This window comes from Ranitomeya imitator, chromosome 1 (assembly GCF_032444005.1).
Source record: "Ranitomeya imitator isolate aRanImi1 chromosome 1, aRanImi1.pri, whole genome shotgun sequence".
Classification (NCBI taxonomy): Eukaryota; Metazoa; Chordata; class Amphibia; order Anura; family Dendrobatidae; genus Ranitomeya; species Ranitomeya imitator.
Window position 1 is genome coordinate 612204959 of NC_091282.1, and position 23029 is coordinate 612227987.

General features: G+C 35.9%; 1 protein-coding gene across 5 annotated transcripts in view; it reads right to left on the reverse strand.

Moving 5' to 3' along the window:
* The window catches only part of GON4L (gon-4 like), a 46377-nt gene that overhangs the window by 13611 nt on the left and 9737 nt on the right, over positions 1-23029 (reverse strand). For 3 of the 5 annotated variants that reach the window (XM_069726039.1, XM_069726049.1, XM_069726028.1), the window contains exon 2: positions 57-522. In XM_069726039.1, coding sequence (XP_069582140.1) covers positions 57-516 — 460 coding nt within the window. In that variant the 5' untranslated portion in view covers positions 517-522. The remainder of the gene's footprint in view (positions 1-56; positions 523-23029) is intronic. The other 2 variants (XM_069726068.1, XM_069726059.1) reach the window with 1 other exon arrangement.

Consider the following 23029-nt stretch of genomic DNA (forward strand, 5'->3'; position numbering starts at 1 on the left):
TCTTAAAACCAAGAGAGGTTTGGTTACACGAGAGATGGGTATATACAGGTCCTCACCAGTGTTGTTTCCCTCCATCTCCAGTTGTGACTTGGACATTGCATTGACATTCAGACTCTCAGTCATGGACTTCTGACGTGAATCAGAGTGCTGCTCTACCCACAAAACATTGGGGTCAGTGTGCGTTTCACTGGGGGAATCCGTGTTAGGGGCTCTCTGTACAGACTCCAGACTGGGGGGCGATGTGGTAGGACAACACTGGGCTCTGCCTTTATTAGGACAGAGAGGGGAGTAAGGAGAATCCTGGGTTGTAGAACTCATGGTAGGTATTTCTGTGGGGCTGGGAGGTCTCCTGCAATGCTCACTGCTGGCTACAGCAGCAGCACTAAGAGGTTTCTGCAAAAAGGAAAGTCCATCAACAGCAAAGCCACGTGGTGCGGGGGACAGGGGACAAGGAGCAGGACCAGCAGATACAGACCTCCGAAGATCAAAAAGATCAACGCTGGAGAGGTCCTCCATCACCGGCTGCAACGAGACAATGTAACGGAAGTCAGTACAAATGTCAAAGATACACAGGAAAGACACCCCAATGTAAAAAGTATATACTACCCTGAATATTATACACCCCTGTATAATGTATATAATGCCCACGTATATTATACACCCCGGTATAATGTATACGCTTTGCAAAAAAGAAAAAAAAAAAAGAGCATGAACCGCACATCCCAAAATCATACGTTGATCTAAAGCCGCTAGGCAAAAATTAATATAACTGAATATGAGGTTTTCAGTTTAACATTCTGATCAGACTGTATGAAGCCCACTGCCCCTTCACGGCAAACCTCGTAGTGGGTCCTATCGCCCTAACGGAGCGGAGCCGTGCGGCAACCACCGCCACAGCGGCCATGCACCAGCAGGGCGGACGGCCTGTTGCCCCACAGCGCCCATGCTGCAAGACTGAGTCCCCAAGACTCCAGACCGCGCCGCCCCACCAGCACAAAGCCACAGCAACAATGGCCGCCACACAGCACCAACACCAAAATGAAAGGAGCACTTAATCTCACCTTCCTCCAGCTCTTCAGTGAGAGCCAAAATGGGCTAGACCCCTTACTTTGCAGTCTCCTGCTAATTAAAATCACCTGAGCCAAATGGGAGGAGTGCTGGTCCAAGAAGAAGACTAGAACATGCTTTGAAAACCTCATATTCAGTTATATTAATTTTTGCCTAGCGGCTTTAGATCTACGTATGATTTTGGGATGTGCGGTTCATGCTCTTTTTTTTCTTTTTTGCAAAGCATGTTCTAGTCTTCTTCTTGGACCAGCACTCCTCCCATTTGGCACAGGTGTTTTAATTAGCAGGAGACTGCAAAGTAAGGGGTCTAGCCCATTTTGGCTCTCACTGAAGAGCTGGATGAAGGTGAGTTTAAGTGCTCCTTTCATTTTGGTGTTGGTGCTGTGTGGCGGCAATTGTTACTGTGGCTTTGTGCTGGTGGGGCGGCGCGGTCTGGAGTCTCGGGGACTCAGTCTTGCAGCATGGGTGCTGTGGGGCAACAGGCCATCTGCCCTGCTGGTGCATGGCCGCTGTGGCGGTGGGCGCCGCACGGCTCCGCTCCGTTAGGGCGATAGGACCCACTACGAGGTTTGCCGTGAGGGGGCAGTGGGCTTCATACAGTCTGATCAGAATGTTAAACTGAAAACATCATATTCAGTTATATTAATTTTTGCCTAGCGGCTTTAGATCAACGTATGATTTTGGGATGTGCGGTTCATACTCTTTTTTTTTTCTTTTTTTCAAAGCATGGTATAATGTATACACTGGCCCTGTGAATTATACACACCATGTACTATACTGCCTTCGTAAAATATATCCACCTACTACACTATACTGCCCTGTATTATACACCCCTTTAACTATTCTACCCAGTATATTACTGTATAATATACACATCTATACTATACTGCCCCGTATATTCCTGTATAATACACACACATCTATACTATACTGCCCCGTATATTCCTGTATAATACACACATCTATACTATACTGCCCCATATATTCCTGTATAATATACACACATCAATACTATACTGCCCCGTATATTCCTGTATAATACACACATCTATACTATACTGCCCCGTATATTCCTGTATAATATACACACACATCTATACTATACTGCCCCGTATATTCCTCTATAATACACACATCTATACTATACTGCCCCGTATATTCCTCTATAATACACACATCTATACTATACTGCCCCGTATATTCCTGTATAATATACACACATCTATACTATACTGCCCCGTATATTCCTGTATAATATACACATCTATACTATACTGCCCCGTATATTCCTGTATAATACACACATCTATACTATACTGCCTCGTATATTCCTGTATAATATACACCTATACTATACTGCCTTGTATATTCCTGTATAATACACACATCTATACTATACTGCCCTGTATATTCCTCTATAATACACACATCTATACTATACTGCCCCGTATATTCTTGTATAATATACACACATCTATACTATACTGCCCCGTATATTCCTCTTTAATACACACATCTATACTATACTGCCCCGTATATTCCTGTATAATATACACACATCTATACTATACTGCCCCGTATATTCCTCTATAATACACACATCTATACTATACTGCCCCGTATATTCCTGTATAATATACACACATCTATACTATACTGCCCCGTATATTCCTGTATAATATACACATCTATACTATACTGCCCCGTATATTCCTGTATAATATACACATCTATACTATACTGCCCCGTATATTCCTGTATAATATACACATCTATACTATACTGCCCCGTATATTCCTGTATAATATACACACATCTATACTATACTGCCCCGTATATTCCTGTATAATATACACACATCTATAGTATACTGCCCCGTATATTCCTGTATAATACACACACATCTATACTATACTGCCCTGTATATTCCTGTATAATACACACATCTATACTATACTGCCCCGTATATTCCTGTATAATATACACACATCTATACTATACTGCCCCGTATATTCCTGTATAATACACACATCTATACTATACTGCCCCGTATATTCCTGTATAATATACACACATCTATACTATACTGCCCCGTATATTCCTGTATAATACACACATCTATACTATACTGCCCCGTATATTCCTCTATAATACACACATCTATACTATACTGCCCCGTATATTCCTCTATAATACACACATCTATACTATACTGCCCCGTATATTCCTCTATAATACACACATCTATACTATACTGCCCCGTATATTCCTGTATAATACACACATCTATACTATACTTCCCCGTATATTCCTGTATAATATACACACATCTATACTATACTGCCCCATATATTCCTCTATAATACACACATCTATACCATACTGCCCCGTATATTCCTCTATAATACACACATCTATACTATACTGCCCCGTATATTCCTGTATAATATACACACATCTATACTATACTGCCCCGTATATTCCTGTATAATATACACATCTATACTATACTGCCCCGTTTATTCCTGTATAATACACACATCTATACTATACTGCCTCGTATATTCCTGTATAATACACACATCTATACTATACTGCCCCGTATATTCCTCTATAATACACACATCTATACTATACTGCCCCGTATATTCCTGTATAATATACACACATCTATACTATACTGCCCCGTATATTCCTGTATAATATACACATCTATACTATACTGCCCCGTTTATTCCTGTATAATACACACATCTATACTATACTGCCTTGTATATTCCTGTATAATACACACATCTATACTATACTGCCCCGTATATTCCTCTATAATACACACATCTATACTATACTGCCCCGTATATTCTTGTATAATATACACACATCTATACTATACTGCCCCGTATATTCCTCTTTAATACACACATCTATACTATACTGCCCCGTATATTCCTGTATAATACACACATCTATACTATACTGCCCCGTATATTCCTGTATAATATACACACATCTATACTATACTGCCCCGTATATTCCTCTATAATACACACATCTATACTATACTGCCCCGTATATTCCTGTATAATATACACACATCTATACTATACTGCCCCGTATATTCCTGTATAATATACACATCTATACTATACTGCCCCGTATATTCCTGTATAATACACACATCTATACTATACTGCCCCGTATATTCCTGTATAATACACACATCTATACTATACTGCCCCGTATATTCCTGTATAATATACACACATCTATACTATACTGCCCCGTATATTCCTCAATAATACACACATCTATACTATACTGCCCCGTATATTCCTGTATAATACACACATCTATACTATACTGCCCTGTATATTCCTGTATAATATACACACATCTATACTATACTGCCCCGTATATACCTCTATAATACACACATCTATAATATACTGCCCCGTATATTCCTGTATAATATACACGCATCTATACTATACTGCCCCGTATATTCCTGTATAATATACACATCTATACTATACTGCCCCGTATATTCCTGTATAATATACACACATCTATACTATACTGCCCCGTATATTCCTGTATAATATACACACATCTATACTATACTGCCCCGTATATTCCTGTATAATATACACATCTATACTATACTGCCCCGTTTATTCCTGTATAATACACACATCTATACTATACTGCCTTGTATATTCCTGTATAATACACACATCTATACTATACTGCCCCGTATATTCCTGTATAATATACACACATCTATACTATACTGCCCCGTATATTCCTGTATAATATACACATCTATACTATACTGCCCCGTATATTCCTCTATAATACACACATCTATACTATACTGCCCCGTATATTCCTGTATAATACACACATCTATACTATACTGCCCCGTATATTCCTGTATAATATACACACATCTATACTATACTGCCCCGTATATTCCTGTATAATATACACACATCTATACTATACTGCCCCGTATATTCCTGTATAATATACACATCTATACTATACTGCCCCGTATATTCCTGTATAATACACACATCTATACTATACTGCCCCGTATATTCCTGTATAATATACACACATCTATACTATACTGCCCCGTATATTCCTGTATAATATACACACATCTATACTATACTGCCCCGTATATTCCTGTATAATACACACATCTATACTATACTGCCCCGTATATTCCTGTATAATACACACATCTATACTATACTGCCCCGTATATTCCTGTATAATATACACACATCTATACTATACTGCCCCGTATATTCCTGTATAATACACACATCTATACTATACTGCCCCGTATATTCCTGTATAATACACACATCTATACTATACTGCCCCGTATATTCCTGTATAATATACACATCTATACTATACTGCCCCGTATATTCCTGTATAATATACACATCTATACTATACTGCCCCGTATATTCCTGTATAATATACACACATCTATACCATACTGCCCTGTATATTCCTGTATAATATACACACATTTATACTATACTGCCCCGTATATTCCTGTATAATATACACACATCTATACCATACTGCCCCGTATATTCCTGTATAATACACACATCTATACTATACTGCCCCGTATATTCCTATATAATATACACACATCTATACTAGACTGCCCCGTATATTCCTCTATAATACACACATCTATACTATACTGCCCCGTATATTCCTCTATAATAAACACATCTATACTATACTGCCCCGTATATTTCTGTATAATATACACACATCTATACTAAACTGCCCCGTATATTCCTGTATAATATACACACATCTATACTATACTGCCCCGTATATTCCTGTATAATATACACACATCTATACTATACTGCCCCGTATATTCCTCTATAATACACACATCTATACTATACTGCCCCGTATATTCCTGTATAATATACACACATCTATACTGCCCCGTATATTCCTGTATAATATACACATCTATACTATACTGCCCCGTATATTCCTGTATAATATACACATCTATACTATACTGCACCGTATATTCCTGTATAATACACATCTATACTATACTGCCCCGTATATTCCTGTATAATAAACATCTATACTATACTGCCCCGTATATTCCTCTATAATACACACATCTATACTATACTGCCCCGTATATTCCTGTATAATACACACACATCTATACTATACTGCCCCGTATATTCCTGTATAATATACACACATCTATACTATACTGCCCCGTATATTCCTGTATAATATACACACATCTATACTATACTGCCCCGTATATTCCTGTATAATACACACATCTATACTATACTGCCCCGTATATTCCTGTATAATACACACATCTATACTATACTGCCCCGTATATTCCTGTATAATATACACACATCTATACTATACTGCCCCGTATATTCCTCTATAATACACACATCTATACTATACTGCACCGTATATTCCTGTATAATATACACACATCTATACTATACTGCCCCGTATATACCTCTATAATACACACATCTATAATATACTGCCCCGTATATTCCTCTATAATACACACATCTATACTATACTACCCCGTATATTCCTGTATAATACACACATCTATACTATACTGCCTCGTATATTCCTGTATAATATACACACATCTATACTATACTGCCCCGTATATTCCTGTATAATATACACACATCTATACTATACTGCCCCGTATATTCCTCTATAATACACACATCTATACTATACTGCCCCGTATATTCCTGTATAATATACACACACATCTATACTATACTGCCCCGTATATTCCTCTATAATACACACATCTATACTATACTGCCCCGTATATTCCTGTATAATATACACATCTATACTATACTGCCCCGTATATTCCTCTATAATACACACATCTATACTATACTGCCCCGTATATTCCTGTATAATACACACATCTATACTATACTGCCCCGTATATTCCTGTATAATATACACACATCTATACTATACTGCCCCGTATATTCCTCTATAATACACACATCTATACTAGAAGACACAAAAGAGAATAGTAAAACCAAAAACACTCAGTTTGAAAAAATGTTGCAGTAATCCGCAAGTGCTAGTAAAAGATGTAAAAAACAGGGTATTTGGTTGATACGTTTTTTGCAAAAAATGTATACTAAGCTGCTCTACCAATCTTCACGGTATACCCTTATCAGAGCAGTCCTAACTAATGTATGCAATCCCTATCTGATGTATTTAAAAACCTGATCATCTGTATATAACCTGTGTGAACAGGGTTCAAAGAGGAAAAATCCATGTGTGCATACAGGGTAGAACAGCTTTTGTGCAGATAGCCCAAGAGGAGTGGTGGAACTCCCCAGTCTTGTAGACACAAGAGAACAATTATGGAAACAGGAACACATGGGCAACTTGCACAGTGAACAAGTCTGTATGATCATGTTCACACACCACCAAGAAACCTGAAGACACAAAAGAGAATAGTAAAACCAAAAACACTCAGTTTGAAAAAATGTTGCAGTAATCCGCAAGTGCTAGTAAAAGATGTAAAAAACATTCCTCTATAATACACACATCTATACTATACTGCCCCGTATATTCCTGTATAATACACACATCTATACTATACTGCCTCGTATATTCCTGTATAATATACACACATCTATACTATACTGCCCCGTATATTCCTGTATAATATACACATCTATACTATACTGCCCCGTATATTCCTGTATAATACACACATCTATACTATACTGCCCCGTATATTCCTGTATAACACACACATCTATACTATACTGCCCCGTATATTCCTGTATAATACACACATCTATACTATACTGCCCCGTATATTCCTGTATAATATACACACATCTATACTATACTGCCCCGTATATTCCTGTATAATATACACACATTTATACTATACTGCCCCGTATATTCCTGTATAATATACACACATCTATACTATACTGCCCCGTATATTCCTGTTTAATATACACACAACTATACTATACTGCCCCGTATATTTCTGTATAATATACACACATTTATACTATACTGCCCCGTATATTCCTGTATAATATACACACATCTATACCATACTGCCCCGTATATTCCTGTATAATACACACATCTATACTATACTGCCCCGTATATTCCTCTATAATACACACATCTATACTATACTGCCCCGTATATTCCTCTATAATACACACATCTATACTATACTGCCCCGTATATTCCTGTATAATATACACACATCTATACTATACTGCCCCGTATATTCCTGTATAATATACACACATCTATACTATACTGCCCCGTATATTCCTGTATAATATACACACATCTATACTATACTGCCCCGTATATTCCTGTATAATATACACACATCTATACTATACTGCCCCGTATATTCCTGTATAATATACACACATCTATACTATACTGCCCCGTATATTCCTCTATAATACACACATCTATACTATACTGCCCCGTATATTCCTGTATAATATACACACATCTATACTGCCCCGTATATTCCTGTATAATATACACATCTATACTATACTGCCCCGTATATTCCTGTATAATATACACATCTATACTATACTGCACCGTATATTCCTGTATAATACACACATCTATACTATACTGCCCCGTATATTCCTCTATAATACACACATCTATACTATACTGCCCCGTATATTCCTGTATAATACAAACATCTATACTATACTGCCCCGTATATTCCTGTATAATACACACATCTATACTATACTGCCCCGTATATTCCTCTATAATACACACATCTATACTTTACTGCACCGTATATTCCTGTATAATATACACACATCTATACTATACTGCCCCGTATATTCCTCTATAATACAAACATCTATACTATACTGCCCCGTATATTCCTGTATAATATACACACATCTATACTATACTGCCCCGTATATTCCTGTATAATATACACACATCTATACTATACTGCCCCGTATATTCCTCTATAATACACACATCTATACTATACTGCCCCGTATATTCCTCTATAATACACACACATCTATACTATACTGCCCCGTATATTCCTGTATAATATACACACATCTATACTATACTGCCCCGTATATTCCTCTATAATACACACATCTATACTATACTGCCCCGTATATTACTCTGTAATACACACATCTATACTATACTGCACCGTATATTCCTGTATAATACACACATCTATACTATACTGCCCCGTATATTCCTGTATAATACACACATCTATACTATACTGCACCGTATATTCCTGTATAATATACACACATCTATACTATACTGCCCCGTATATTCCTGTATAATATACACATCTATACTATACTGCCCCGTATATTCCTCTATAATACACACATCTATACTATACTGCCCCGTATATTCCTGTATAATATACACACATCTATACTATACTGCCCCGTATATTCCTGTATAATATACACACATCTATACTATACTGCCCCGTATATTCCTGTATAATATAGACACATCTATACTATACTGCCCCGTATATTCCTCTATAATACACACATCTATAGTATACTGCCCCGTATATTCCTCTATAATACACACATCTATACTATACTGCCCCGTATATTCCTCTATAATACACACATCTATACTATACTGCCCCGTATATTCCTGTATAATATACACACATCTATACTATACTGCCCCGTATATTCCTCTATAATACACACATCTATACTATACTGCCCCGTATATTCCTCTATAATACACACATCTATACTATACTGCCCTGTATATTCCTGTATAATATACACACATCTATACTATACTGCCCCGTATATTCCTCTATAATACACACATCTATACTATACTGCCCCGTATATTCCTCTATAATACACACATCTATACTATACTGCCCCGTATATTCCTGTATAATATACACACATCTATACTATACTGCCCCGTATATTCCTCTATAATACACACATCTATACTATACTGCACCGTATATTCCTGTATAATATACACATCTATACTATACTGCCCCGTATATTCCTGTATAATATACACACATCTAAACTATACTGCCCCGTATATTCCTGTATAATATACACATCTATACTATACTGCCCCGTATATTCCTCTATAATACACACATCTATACTATACTGCCCCGTATATTCCTGTATAATATACACACATCTATACTATACTGCCCCGTATATTCCTGTATAATATACACACATCTATACTATACTGCCCCGTATATTCCTCTATAATACACACATCTATACTATACTGCCCCGTATATTCCTCTATAATACACACATCTATACTATACTGCCCCGTATATTCCTGTATAATATACACACATCTATACTATACTGCCCCGTATATTCCTCTATAATACACACATCTATACTATACTGCCCCGTATATTCCTCTATAATACACACATCTATACTATACTGCCCTGTATATTCCTGTATAATATACACACATCTATACTATACTGCCCCGTATATTCCTCTATAATACACACATCTATACTATACTGCCCCGTATATTCCTCTATAATACACACATCTATACTATACTGCCCCGTATATTCCTGTATAATATACACACATCTATACTATACTGCCCCGTATATTCCTCTATAATACACACATCTATACTATACTGCACCGTATATTCCTGTATAATATACACATCTATACTATACTGCCCCGTATATTCCTGTATAATATACACACATCTAAACTATACTGCCCCGTATATTCCTCTATAATACACACATCTATACTATACTGCCCTGTATATTCCTGTATAATATACACACATCTATACTATACTGCCCCGTATATTCCTCTATAATACACACATCTATACTATACTGCCCCGTATATTCCTCTATAATACACACATCTATACTATACTGCCCCGTATATTCCTGTATAATATACACACATCTATACTATACTGCCCCGTATATTCCTCTATAATACACACATCTATACTATACTGCACCGTATATTCCTGTATAATATACACATCTATACTATACTGCCCCGTATATTCCTGTATAATATACACACATCTAAACTATACTGCCCCGTATATTCCTGTATAATATACACATCTATACTATACTGCCCCGTATATTCCTCTATAATACACACATCTATACTATACTGCCCCGTATATTCCTGTATAATATACACACATCTATACTATACTGCCCCGTATATTCCTGTATAATATACACACATCTATACTATACTGCCCCGTATATTCCTCTATAATACACACATCTATACTATACTGCCCCGTATATTCCTCTATAATACACACACATCTATACTATACTGCCCCGTATATTCCTGTATAATATACACACATCTATACTATACTGCCCCGTATATTCCTGTATAATATACACACATCTATACTATACTGCCCCGTATATTCCTCTATAATACACACATCTATACTATACTGCACCGTATATTCCTGTATAATACACACATCTATACTATACTGCCCCGTATATTCCTGTATAATACACACATCTATACTATACTGCACCGTATATTCCTGTATAATATACACACATCTATACTATACTGCCCCATATATTCCTGTATAATATACACATCTATACTATACTGCCCCGTATATTCCTGTATAATATAGACACATCTATACTATACTGCCCCGTATATTCCTCTATAATACACACATCTATAGTATACTGCCCCGTATATTCCTCTATAATACACACATCTATACTATACTGCCCCGTATATTCCTCTATAATACACACATCTATACTATACTGCCCCGTATATTCCTGAATAATATACACACATCTATACTATACTGCCCCGTATATTCCTCTATAATACACACATCTATACTATACTGCCCCGTATATTCCTCTATAATACACACATCTATACTATACTGCCCCGTATATTCCTGTATAATATACACACATCTATACTATACTGCCCCGTATATTCCTCTATAATACACACATCTATACTATACTGCCCCGTATATTCCTCTATAATACACACATCTATACTATACTGCCCCGTATATTCCTGTATAATATACACACATCTATACTATACTGCCCCGTATATTCCTGTATAATATACACATCTATACTATACTGCACCGTATATTCCTGTATAATACACACACATCTATACTATACTGCCCCGTATATTCCTGTATAATACACACATCTATACTATACTGCCCCGTATATTCCTCTATAATACACACATCTATACTATACTGCCCCGTATATTCCTCTATAATACACACATCTATACTATACTGCCCCGTATATTCCTGTATAATATACACACGTCTATACTATACTGCCCCGTATATTCCTGTATAATATACACATCTATACTATACTGCCCCGTATATTCCTGTATAATACACACACATCTATACTATACTGCCCCGTATATTCCTGTATAATACACACATCTATACTATACTGCCCTGTATATACCTCTATAATACACACATCTATACTATACTGCCCCGTATATTCCTCTATAATACACACATCTATACTATACTGCCCCGTATATTCCTGTATAATACACACATCTGTACTATACTGCCCCGTATATTCCTCTATAATACACACATCTATACTATACTGCACCGTATATTCCTGTATAATATACACACATCTATACTATACTGCCCCGTATATTCCTCTATAATACAAACATCTATACTATACTGCCCCGTATATTCCTGTATAATATACACACATCTATACTATACTGCCCCGTATATTCCTGTATAATATACACACATCTATACTATACTGCCCCGTATATTCCTCTATAATACACACATCTATACTATACTGCCCCGTATATTCCTCTATAATACACACATCTATACTATACTGCCCCGTATATTCCTGTATAATATACACATCTATACTATACTGCCCCGTATATTCCTCTATAATACACACATCTATACTATACTGCCCCGTATATTCCTCTATAATACACACATCTATACTATACTGCCCCGTATATTCCTCTATAATACACACATCTATACTATACTGCCCCGTATATTCCTCTATAATACACACATCTATACTATACTGCCCCGTATATTCCTCTATAATACACACACATCTATACTATACTGCCCCGTATATTCCTGTATAATATACACACATCTATACTATACTGCCCCGTATATTCCTGTATAATATACACACATCTATACTATACTGCCCCGTATATTCCTCTATAATACACACATCTATACTATACTGCACCGTATATTCCTGTATAATACACACATCTATACTATACTGCCCCGTATATTCCTGTATAATACACACATCTATACTATACTGCCCCGTATATTCCTGTATAATATACACACATCTATACTATACTGCCCCGTATATTCCTGTATAATATACACATCTATACTATACTGCCCCGTATATTCCTCTATAATACACACATCTATACTATACTGCCCCGTATATTCCTGTATAATATAGACACATCTATACTATACTGCCCCGTATATTCCTCTAGAATACACACATCTATAGTATACTGCCCCGTATATTCCTCTATAATACACACATCTATACTATACTGCCCCGTATATTCCTCTATAATACACACATCTATACTATACTGCCCCGTATATTCCTGTATAATATACACACATCTATACTATACTGCCCCGTATATTCCTCTATAATACACACATCTATACTATACTGCCCCGTATATTCCTGTATAATATACACATCTATAATATACTGCCCCATATATTCCTCTATAATACACACATCTATACTATACTGCCCCGTATATTCCTGTATAATATACACATCTATACTATACTGCCCCGTATATACCTCTATAATACACACATCTATACTATACTGCCTCGTATATTCCTGTATAATATACACACATCTATACTATACTGCCCCGTATATTCCTGTATAATATACACACATCTTTACTATACTGCCCCGTATATTCCTCTATAATACACACATCTATACTATACTGCCCCGTATATTCCTGTATAATATACACACATCTATACTATACTGCCCCGTATATTCCTCTATAATACACACATCTATACTATACTGCCCCGTATATTCCTGTATAATACACACATCTATACTATACTGCCCCGCATATTCCTGTATAATACACACATCTATACTATACTGCCCCGTATATTCCTCTATAATACACACATCTATACTATACTGCCCCGTATATTCCTGTATAATATACACACATCTATACTATACTGCCCCGTATATTCCTCTATAATACACACATCTATACTATACTGCCCCGTATATTCCTGTATAATATACACACATCTATACTATACTGCCCCGTATATTCCTCTATAATACACACATCTATACTATACTGCCCCGTATATTCCTGTATAATGTACACATCTATACTATACTGCCCCGTATATACCTCTATAATACACACATCTATACTATACTGCCCCGTATATTCCTCTATAATACACACATCTATACTATACTGCCCCGTATATTCTTCTATAATACACACATCTATACTATACTGCCCCGTATATTCCTGTATAATATACACATCTATACTATACTGCCCCGTATATACCTCTACAATACACACATCTATACTATACTGCCCCGTATATTCCTGTATAATATACACATCTATAATATACTGCCCCGTATATTCCTCTATAATACACACATCTATACTATACTGCCCCGTATATTCCTGTATAATACACACATCTATACTATACTGCCTCGTATATTCCTGTATAATATACACACATCTATACTATACTGCCCCGTATATTCCTGTATAATACACACATCTATACTATACTGCCCCGTATATTCCTGTATAATACACACATCTATACTATACTGCCCCGCATATTCCTGTATAATATACACACATCTATACTATACTGCCCCGTATATTCCTCTATAATACACACATCTATACTATACTGCCCCGTATATTCCTGTATAATATACACATCTATACTATACTGCCCCGTATATTCCTCTATAATACACACATCTATACTATACTGCCCCGCATATTCCTGTATAATATACACACATCTATACTATACTGCCCCGTATATTCCTCTATAATACACACATCTATACTATACTGCCCCGTATATTCCTGTATAATATACACATCTATACTAAACTGCCCCGTATATTCCTCTATAATACACACCTATACTATACTGCCCCGTATATTCCTGTATAATATACACACATCTATACTATACTGCCCCGTATATTCCTCTATAATACACACATCTATACTATACTGCCCCGTATAATCCTCTATAATACACACATCTATACTATACTGCCCTGTATATTCCTGTATAATATATACACATCTATACTATACTGCCCCGTATATTCCTCTATAATACACACATCTATACTATACTGCCCCGTATATTCCTCTATAATACACACATCTATACTATACTGCCCCGTATATTCCTCTATAATACACACATCTATACTATACTGCCCCGTATATTCCTGTATAATATACACACATCAATACTATACTGCCCCGTATATTCCTGTATAATATACACATCTATACTATACTGCCCCGTATATTCCTGTATAATATACACATCTATACTATACTGCCCCGCATATTCCTGTATAATATACACACATCTATACTATACTGCCCCGTATATTCCTGTATAATATACACACATCTATACTATACTGCCCCGTATATTCCTGTATAATACACACATCTATACTATACTGCCCCGTATATTCCTCTATAATACACACATCTATACTATACTGCCCTGTATATTCCTGTATAATATACACACATCAATACTATACTGCCCCGTATATTCCTGTATAATACACACATCTATACGATACTGCCCCGTATATTCCTGTATAATACACACATCTATACTATACTGCCCCGTATATTCCTGTATAATATACACACATCTATACTATACTGCCCCGTATATTCCTGTATAATATACACATCTATACTATACTGCCCCGCATATTCCTGTATAATATACACACATCTATACTATACTGCCCCGTATATTCCTGTATAATATACACATCTATACTATACTGCCCCGTATATTCCTGTATAATACACACATCTATACTATACTGCCCCGTATATTCCTGTATAATACACACATCTATACTATACTGCCCCGTATATTCCTGTATAATACACACATCTATACTATACTGCCCCGTATATTCCTGTATAATACACACATCTATACTATACTGCCCCGTATATTCCTGTATAATATACACACATCTATACTATACTGCCCCGTATATTCCTGTATAATATACACATCTATACTATACTGCCCCGTATATTCCTGTATAATATACACACATCTATACTATACTGCCCCGTATATTCCTGTATAATATACACACATCTATACTATACTGCCCCGTATATTCCTGTATAATATACACACATCTATACTATACTGCCCCGTATATTCCTGTATAATATACACACATCTATACTATACTGCCCCGTATATTCCTGTATAATACACACATCTATACTATACTGCCCCGTATATTCCTCTATAATACACACATCTATACTATACTGCCCCGTATATTCCTGTATAATATACACACATCTATACTATACTGCCCCGTATATTCCTCTATAATACACACATCTATACTATACTGCCCCGTATATTCCTCTATAATACACACATCTATACTAGAAGACACAAAAGAGAATAGTAAAACCAAAAACACTCAGTTTGAAAAAATGTTGCAGTAATCCGCAAGTGCTAGTAAAAGATGTAAAAAACAGGGTATTTGGTTGATACGTTTTTTGCAAAAAATGTATACTAAGCTGCTCTACCAATCTTCACGGTATACCCTTATCAGAGCAGTCCTAACTAATGTATGCAATCCCTATCTGATTTATTTAAAAACCTGATCATCTGTATATAACCTGTGTGAACAGGGTTCAGAGAGGAAAAATCCATGTGTGCATACAGGGTAGAACAGCTTTTGTGCAGATAGCCCAAGAGGAGTGGTGGAACTCCCCAGTCTTGTAGACACAAGAGAACAATTATGGAAACAGGAACACATGGGCAACTTGCACAGTGAACAAGTCTGTATGATCATGTTCACACACCACCAAGAAACCTGAAGACACAAAAGAGAATAGTAAAACCAAAAACACTCAGTTTGAAAAAATGTTGCAGTAATCCGCAAGTGCTAGTAAAAGATGTAAAAAACATTCCTCTATAATACACACATCTATACTATACTGCCCCGTATATTCCTGTATAATACACACATCTATACTATACTGCCTCGTATATTCCTGTATAATATACACACATCTATACTATACTGCCCCGTATATTCCTGTATAATATACACATCTATACTATACTGCCCCGTATATTCCTGTATAATACACACATCTATACTATACTGCCCCATATATTCCTGTATAACACACACATCTATACTATACTGCCCCGTATATTCCTGTATAATACACACATCTATACTATACTGCCCCGTATATTCCTGTATAATATACACACATTTATACTATACTGCCCCGTATATTCCTGTATAATATACACACATCTATACTATACTGCCCCGTATATTCCTGTTTAATATACACACAACTATACTATACTGCCCCGTATATTCCTGTATAATATACACACATTTATACTATACTGCCCCGTATATTCCTGTATAATATACACACATCTATACCATACTGCCCCGTATATTCCTGTATAATACACACATCTATACTATACTGCCCCGTATATTCCTCTATAATACACACATCTATACTATACTACCTCGTATATTCCTGTATAATATACACACATCTATACTATACTGCCCCGTATATTCCTGTATAATATACACATCTATACTATACTGCCCCGTATATTCCTGTATAATACACACATCTATACTATACTGCCCCGTATATTCCTGTATAACACACACATCTATACTATACTGCCCCGTATATTCCTGTATAATACACATATCTATACTATACTGCCCCGTATATTCCTGTATAATATACACACATTTATACTATACTGCCCCGTATATTCCTGTATAATATACACACATCTATACTATACTGCCCCGTATATTCCTGTTTAATATACACACAACTATACTATACTGCCCCGTATATTCCTGTATAATATACACACATTTATACTATACTGCCCCGTATATTCCTGTATAATATACACACATCTATACCATACTGCCCCGTATATTCCTGTATAATACACACATCTATACTATACTGCCCCGTATATTCCTCTATAATACACACTTCTATACTATACTGCCCCGTATATTCCTCTATAATACACACATCTATACTATACTGCCCCGTATATTCCTGTATAATATACACACATCTATACTATACTGCCCCGTATATTCCTGTATAATATACACACATCTATACTATACTGCCCCGTATATTCCTGTATAATATACACACATCTATACTATACTGCCCCATATATTCCTGTATAATATACACACATCTATACTGCCCCGTATATTCCTGTATAATATACACATCTATACTATACTGCCCCGTATATTCCTGTATAATACACACACATCTATACTATACTGCCCCGTATATTCCTGTATAATACACACATCTATACTATACTGCCCTGTATATACCTCTATAATACACACATCTATACTATACTGCCCCGTATATTCCTCTATAATACACACATCTATACTATACTGCCCCGTATATTCCTGTATAATACACACATCTGTACTATACTGCCCCGTATATTCCTCTATAATACACACATCTATACTATACTGCACCGTATATTCCTGTATAATATACACACATCTATACTATACTGCCCCGTATATTCCTCTATAATACAAACATCTATACTATACTGCCCCGTATATTCCTGTATAATATACACACATCTATACTATACTGCCCCGTATATTCCTGTATAATATACACACATCTATACTATACTGCCCCGTATATTCCTGTATAATATACACACATCTATACTATACTGCCCCGTATATTCCTCTATAATACACACATCTATACTATACTGCCCCGTATATTCCTCTATAATACACACACATCTATACTATACTGCCCCGTATATTCCTGTATAATACACACATCTATACTATACTGCCCCGTATATTCCTGTATAATATACACACATCTATACTATACTGCCCCGTATATTCCTCTATAATACACACATCTATACTATACTGCACCGTATATTCCTGTATAATACACACATCTATACTATACTGCCCCGTATATTCCTGTATAATACACACATCTATACTATACTGCCCCGTATATTCCTGTATAATATACACACATCTATACTATACTGCCCCGTATATTCCTGTATAATATACACATCTATACTATACTGCCCCGTATATTCCTCTATAATACACACATCTATACTATACTGCCCCGTATATTCCTGTATAATATACACACATCTATACTATACTGCCCCGTATATTCCTCTATAATACACACATCTATACTATACTGCCCCGTATATTCCTGTATAATATAGACACATCTATACTATACTGCCCCGTATATTCCTCTATAATACATACATCTATAGTATACTGCCCCGTATATTCCTCTATAATACACACATCTATACTATACTGCCCCGTATATTCCTCTATAATACACACATCTATACTATACTGCCCCGTATATTCCTGTATAATATACACACATCTATACTATACTGCCCCGTATATTCCTCTATAATACACACATCTATACTATACTGCCCCGTATATTCCTGTATAATATACACATCTATAATATACTGCCCCATATAGTCCTCTATAATACACACATCTATACTATACTGCCCCGTATATTCCTGTATAATATACACATCTATACTATACTGCCCCGTATATACATCTATAATACACACATCTATACTATACTGCCTCGTATATTCCTGTATAATATACACACATCTATACTATACTGCCCCGTATATTCCTGTATAATATACACACATCTTTACTATACTGCCCCGTATATTCCTCTATAATACACACATCTATACTATACTGCCCCGTATATTCCTGTATAATATACACACATCTATACTATACTGCCCCGTATATTCCTCTATAATACACACATCTATACTATACTGCCCCGTATATTCCTGTATAATACACACATCTATACTATACTGCCCCGCATATTCCTGTATAATATACGTACATCTATACTATACTGCCCCGTATATTCCTCTATAATACACACATCTATACTATACTGCCCCGTATATTCCTGTATAATGTACACATCTATACTATACTGCCCCGTATATACCTCTATAATACACACATCTATACTATACTGCCCCGTATATTCCTCTATAATACACACATCTATACTATACTGCCCCGTATATTCTTCTATAATACACACATCTATACTATACTGCCCCGTATATTCCTGTATAATATACACATCTATACTATACTGCCCCGTATATACCTCTACAATACACACATCTATACTATACTGCCCCGTATATTCCTGTATAATATACACATCTATAATATACTGCCCCGTATATTCCTCTATAATACACACATCTATACTATACTTCCCCGTATATTGCTGTATAATACACACATCTATACTATACTGCCTCGTATATTCCTGTATAATATACACACATCTATACTATACTGCCCCGTATATTCCTGTATAATATACACACATCTATACTATACTGCCCCGTATATTCCTCTATAATACACACATCTATACTATACTGCCCCGTATATTCCTGTATAATACACACATCTATACTATACTGCCCCGCATATTCCTGTATAATATACACACATCTATACTATACTGCCCCGTATATTCCTCTATAATACACACATCTATACTATACTGCCCCGTATATTCCTGGATAATATACACATCTATACTATACTGCCCCGTATATTCCTCTATAATACACACCTATACTATACTGCCCCGTATATTCCTGTATAATATACACACATCTATACTATACTGCCCCGTATATTCCTCTATAATACACACATCTATACTATACTGCCCCGTATAATCCTCTATAATACACACATCTATACTATACTGCCCTGTATATTCCTGTATAATATACACACATCAATACTATACTGCCCCGTATATTCCTGTATAATACACACATCTATACTATACTGCCCCGTATATTCCTGTATAATACACACATCTATACTATACTGCCCCGTATATTCCTGTATAATATACACACATCTATACTATACTGCCCCGTATATTCCTGTATAATATACACATCTATACTATACTGCCCCGCATATTCCTGTATAATATACACACATCTATACTATACTGCCCCGTATATTCCTGTATAATATACACATCTATACTATACTGCCCCGTATATTCCTGTATAATACACACATCTATACTATACTGCCCCGTATATTCCTGTATAATACACACATCTATACTATACTGCCCCGTATATTCCTGTATAATACACACATCTATACTATACTGCCCCGTATATTCCTGTATAATACACACATCTATACTATACTGCCCCGTATATTCCTGTATAATATACACACATCTATACTATACTGCCCCGTATATTCCTGTATAATACACACATCTATACTATACTGCCCCGTATATTCCTCTATAATACACACATCTATACTATACTGCCCCGTATATTCCTGTATAATACACACATCTATACTATACTGCCCCGTATATTCCTGTATAATATACACACATCTATACTATACTGCCCCGTATATTCCTGTATAATACACACATCTATACTATACTGCCCCGTATATTCCTGTATAATATACACACATCTATACTATACTGCCCCGTATATTCCTGTATAATATACACACATCTATACTATACTGCCCCGTATATTCCTGTATAATATACACACATCTATACTATACTGCCCCGTATATTCCTGTATAATACACACATCTATACTATACTGCCCCGTATATTCCTCTATAATACACACATCTATACTATACTGCCCCGTATATTCCTGTATAATATACACACATCTATACTATACTGCCCCGTATATTCCTCTATAATACACACATCTATACTATACTGCCCCGTATATTCCTCTATAATACACACATCTATACTAGAAGACACAAAAGAGAATAGTAAAACCAAAAACACTCAGTTTGAAAAAATGTTGCAGTAATCCGCAAGTGCTAGTAAAAGATGTAAAAAACAGGGTATTTGGTTGATACGTTTTTTGCAAAAAATGTATACTAAGCTGCTCTACCAATCTTCACGGTATACCCTTATCAGAGCAGTCCTAACTAATGTATGCAATCCCTATCTGATGTATTTAAAAACCTGATCATCTGTATATAACCTGTGTGAACAGGGTTCAGAGAGGAAAAATCCATGTGTGCATACAGGGTAGAACAGCTTTTGTGCAGATAGCCCAAGAGGAGTGGTGGAACTCCCCAGTCTTGTAGACACAAGAGAACAATTATGGAAACAGGAACACATGGGCAACTTGCACAGTGAACAAGTCTGTATGATCATGTTCACACACCACCAAGAAACCTGAAGACACAAAAGAGAAT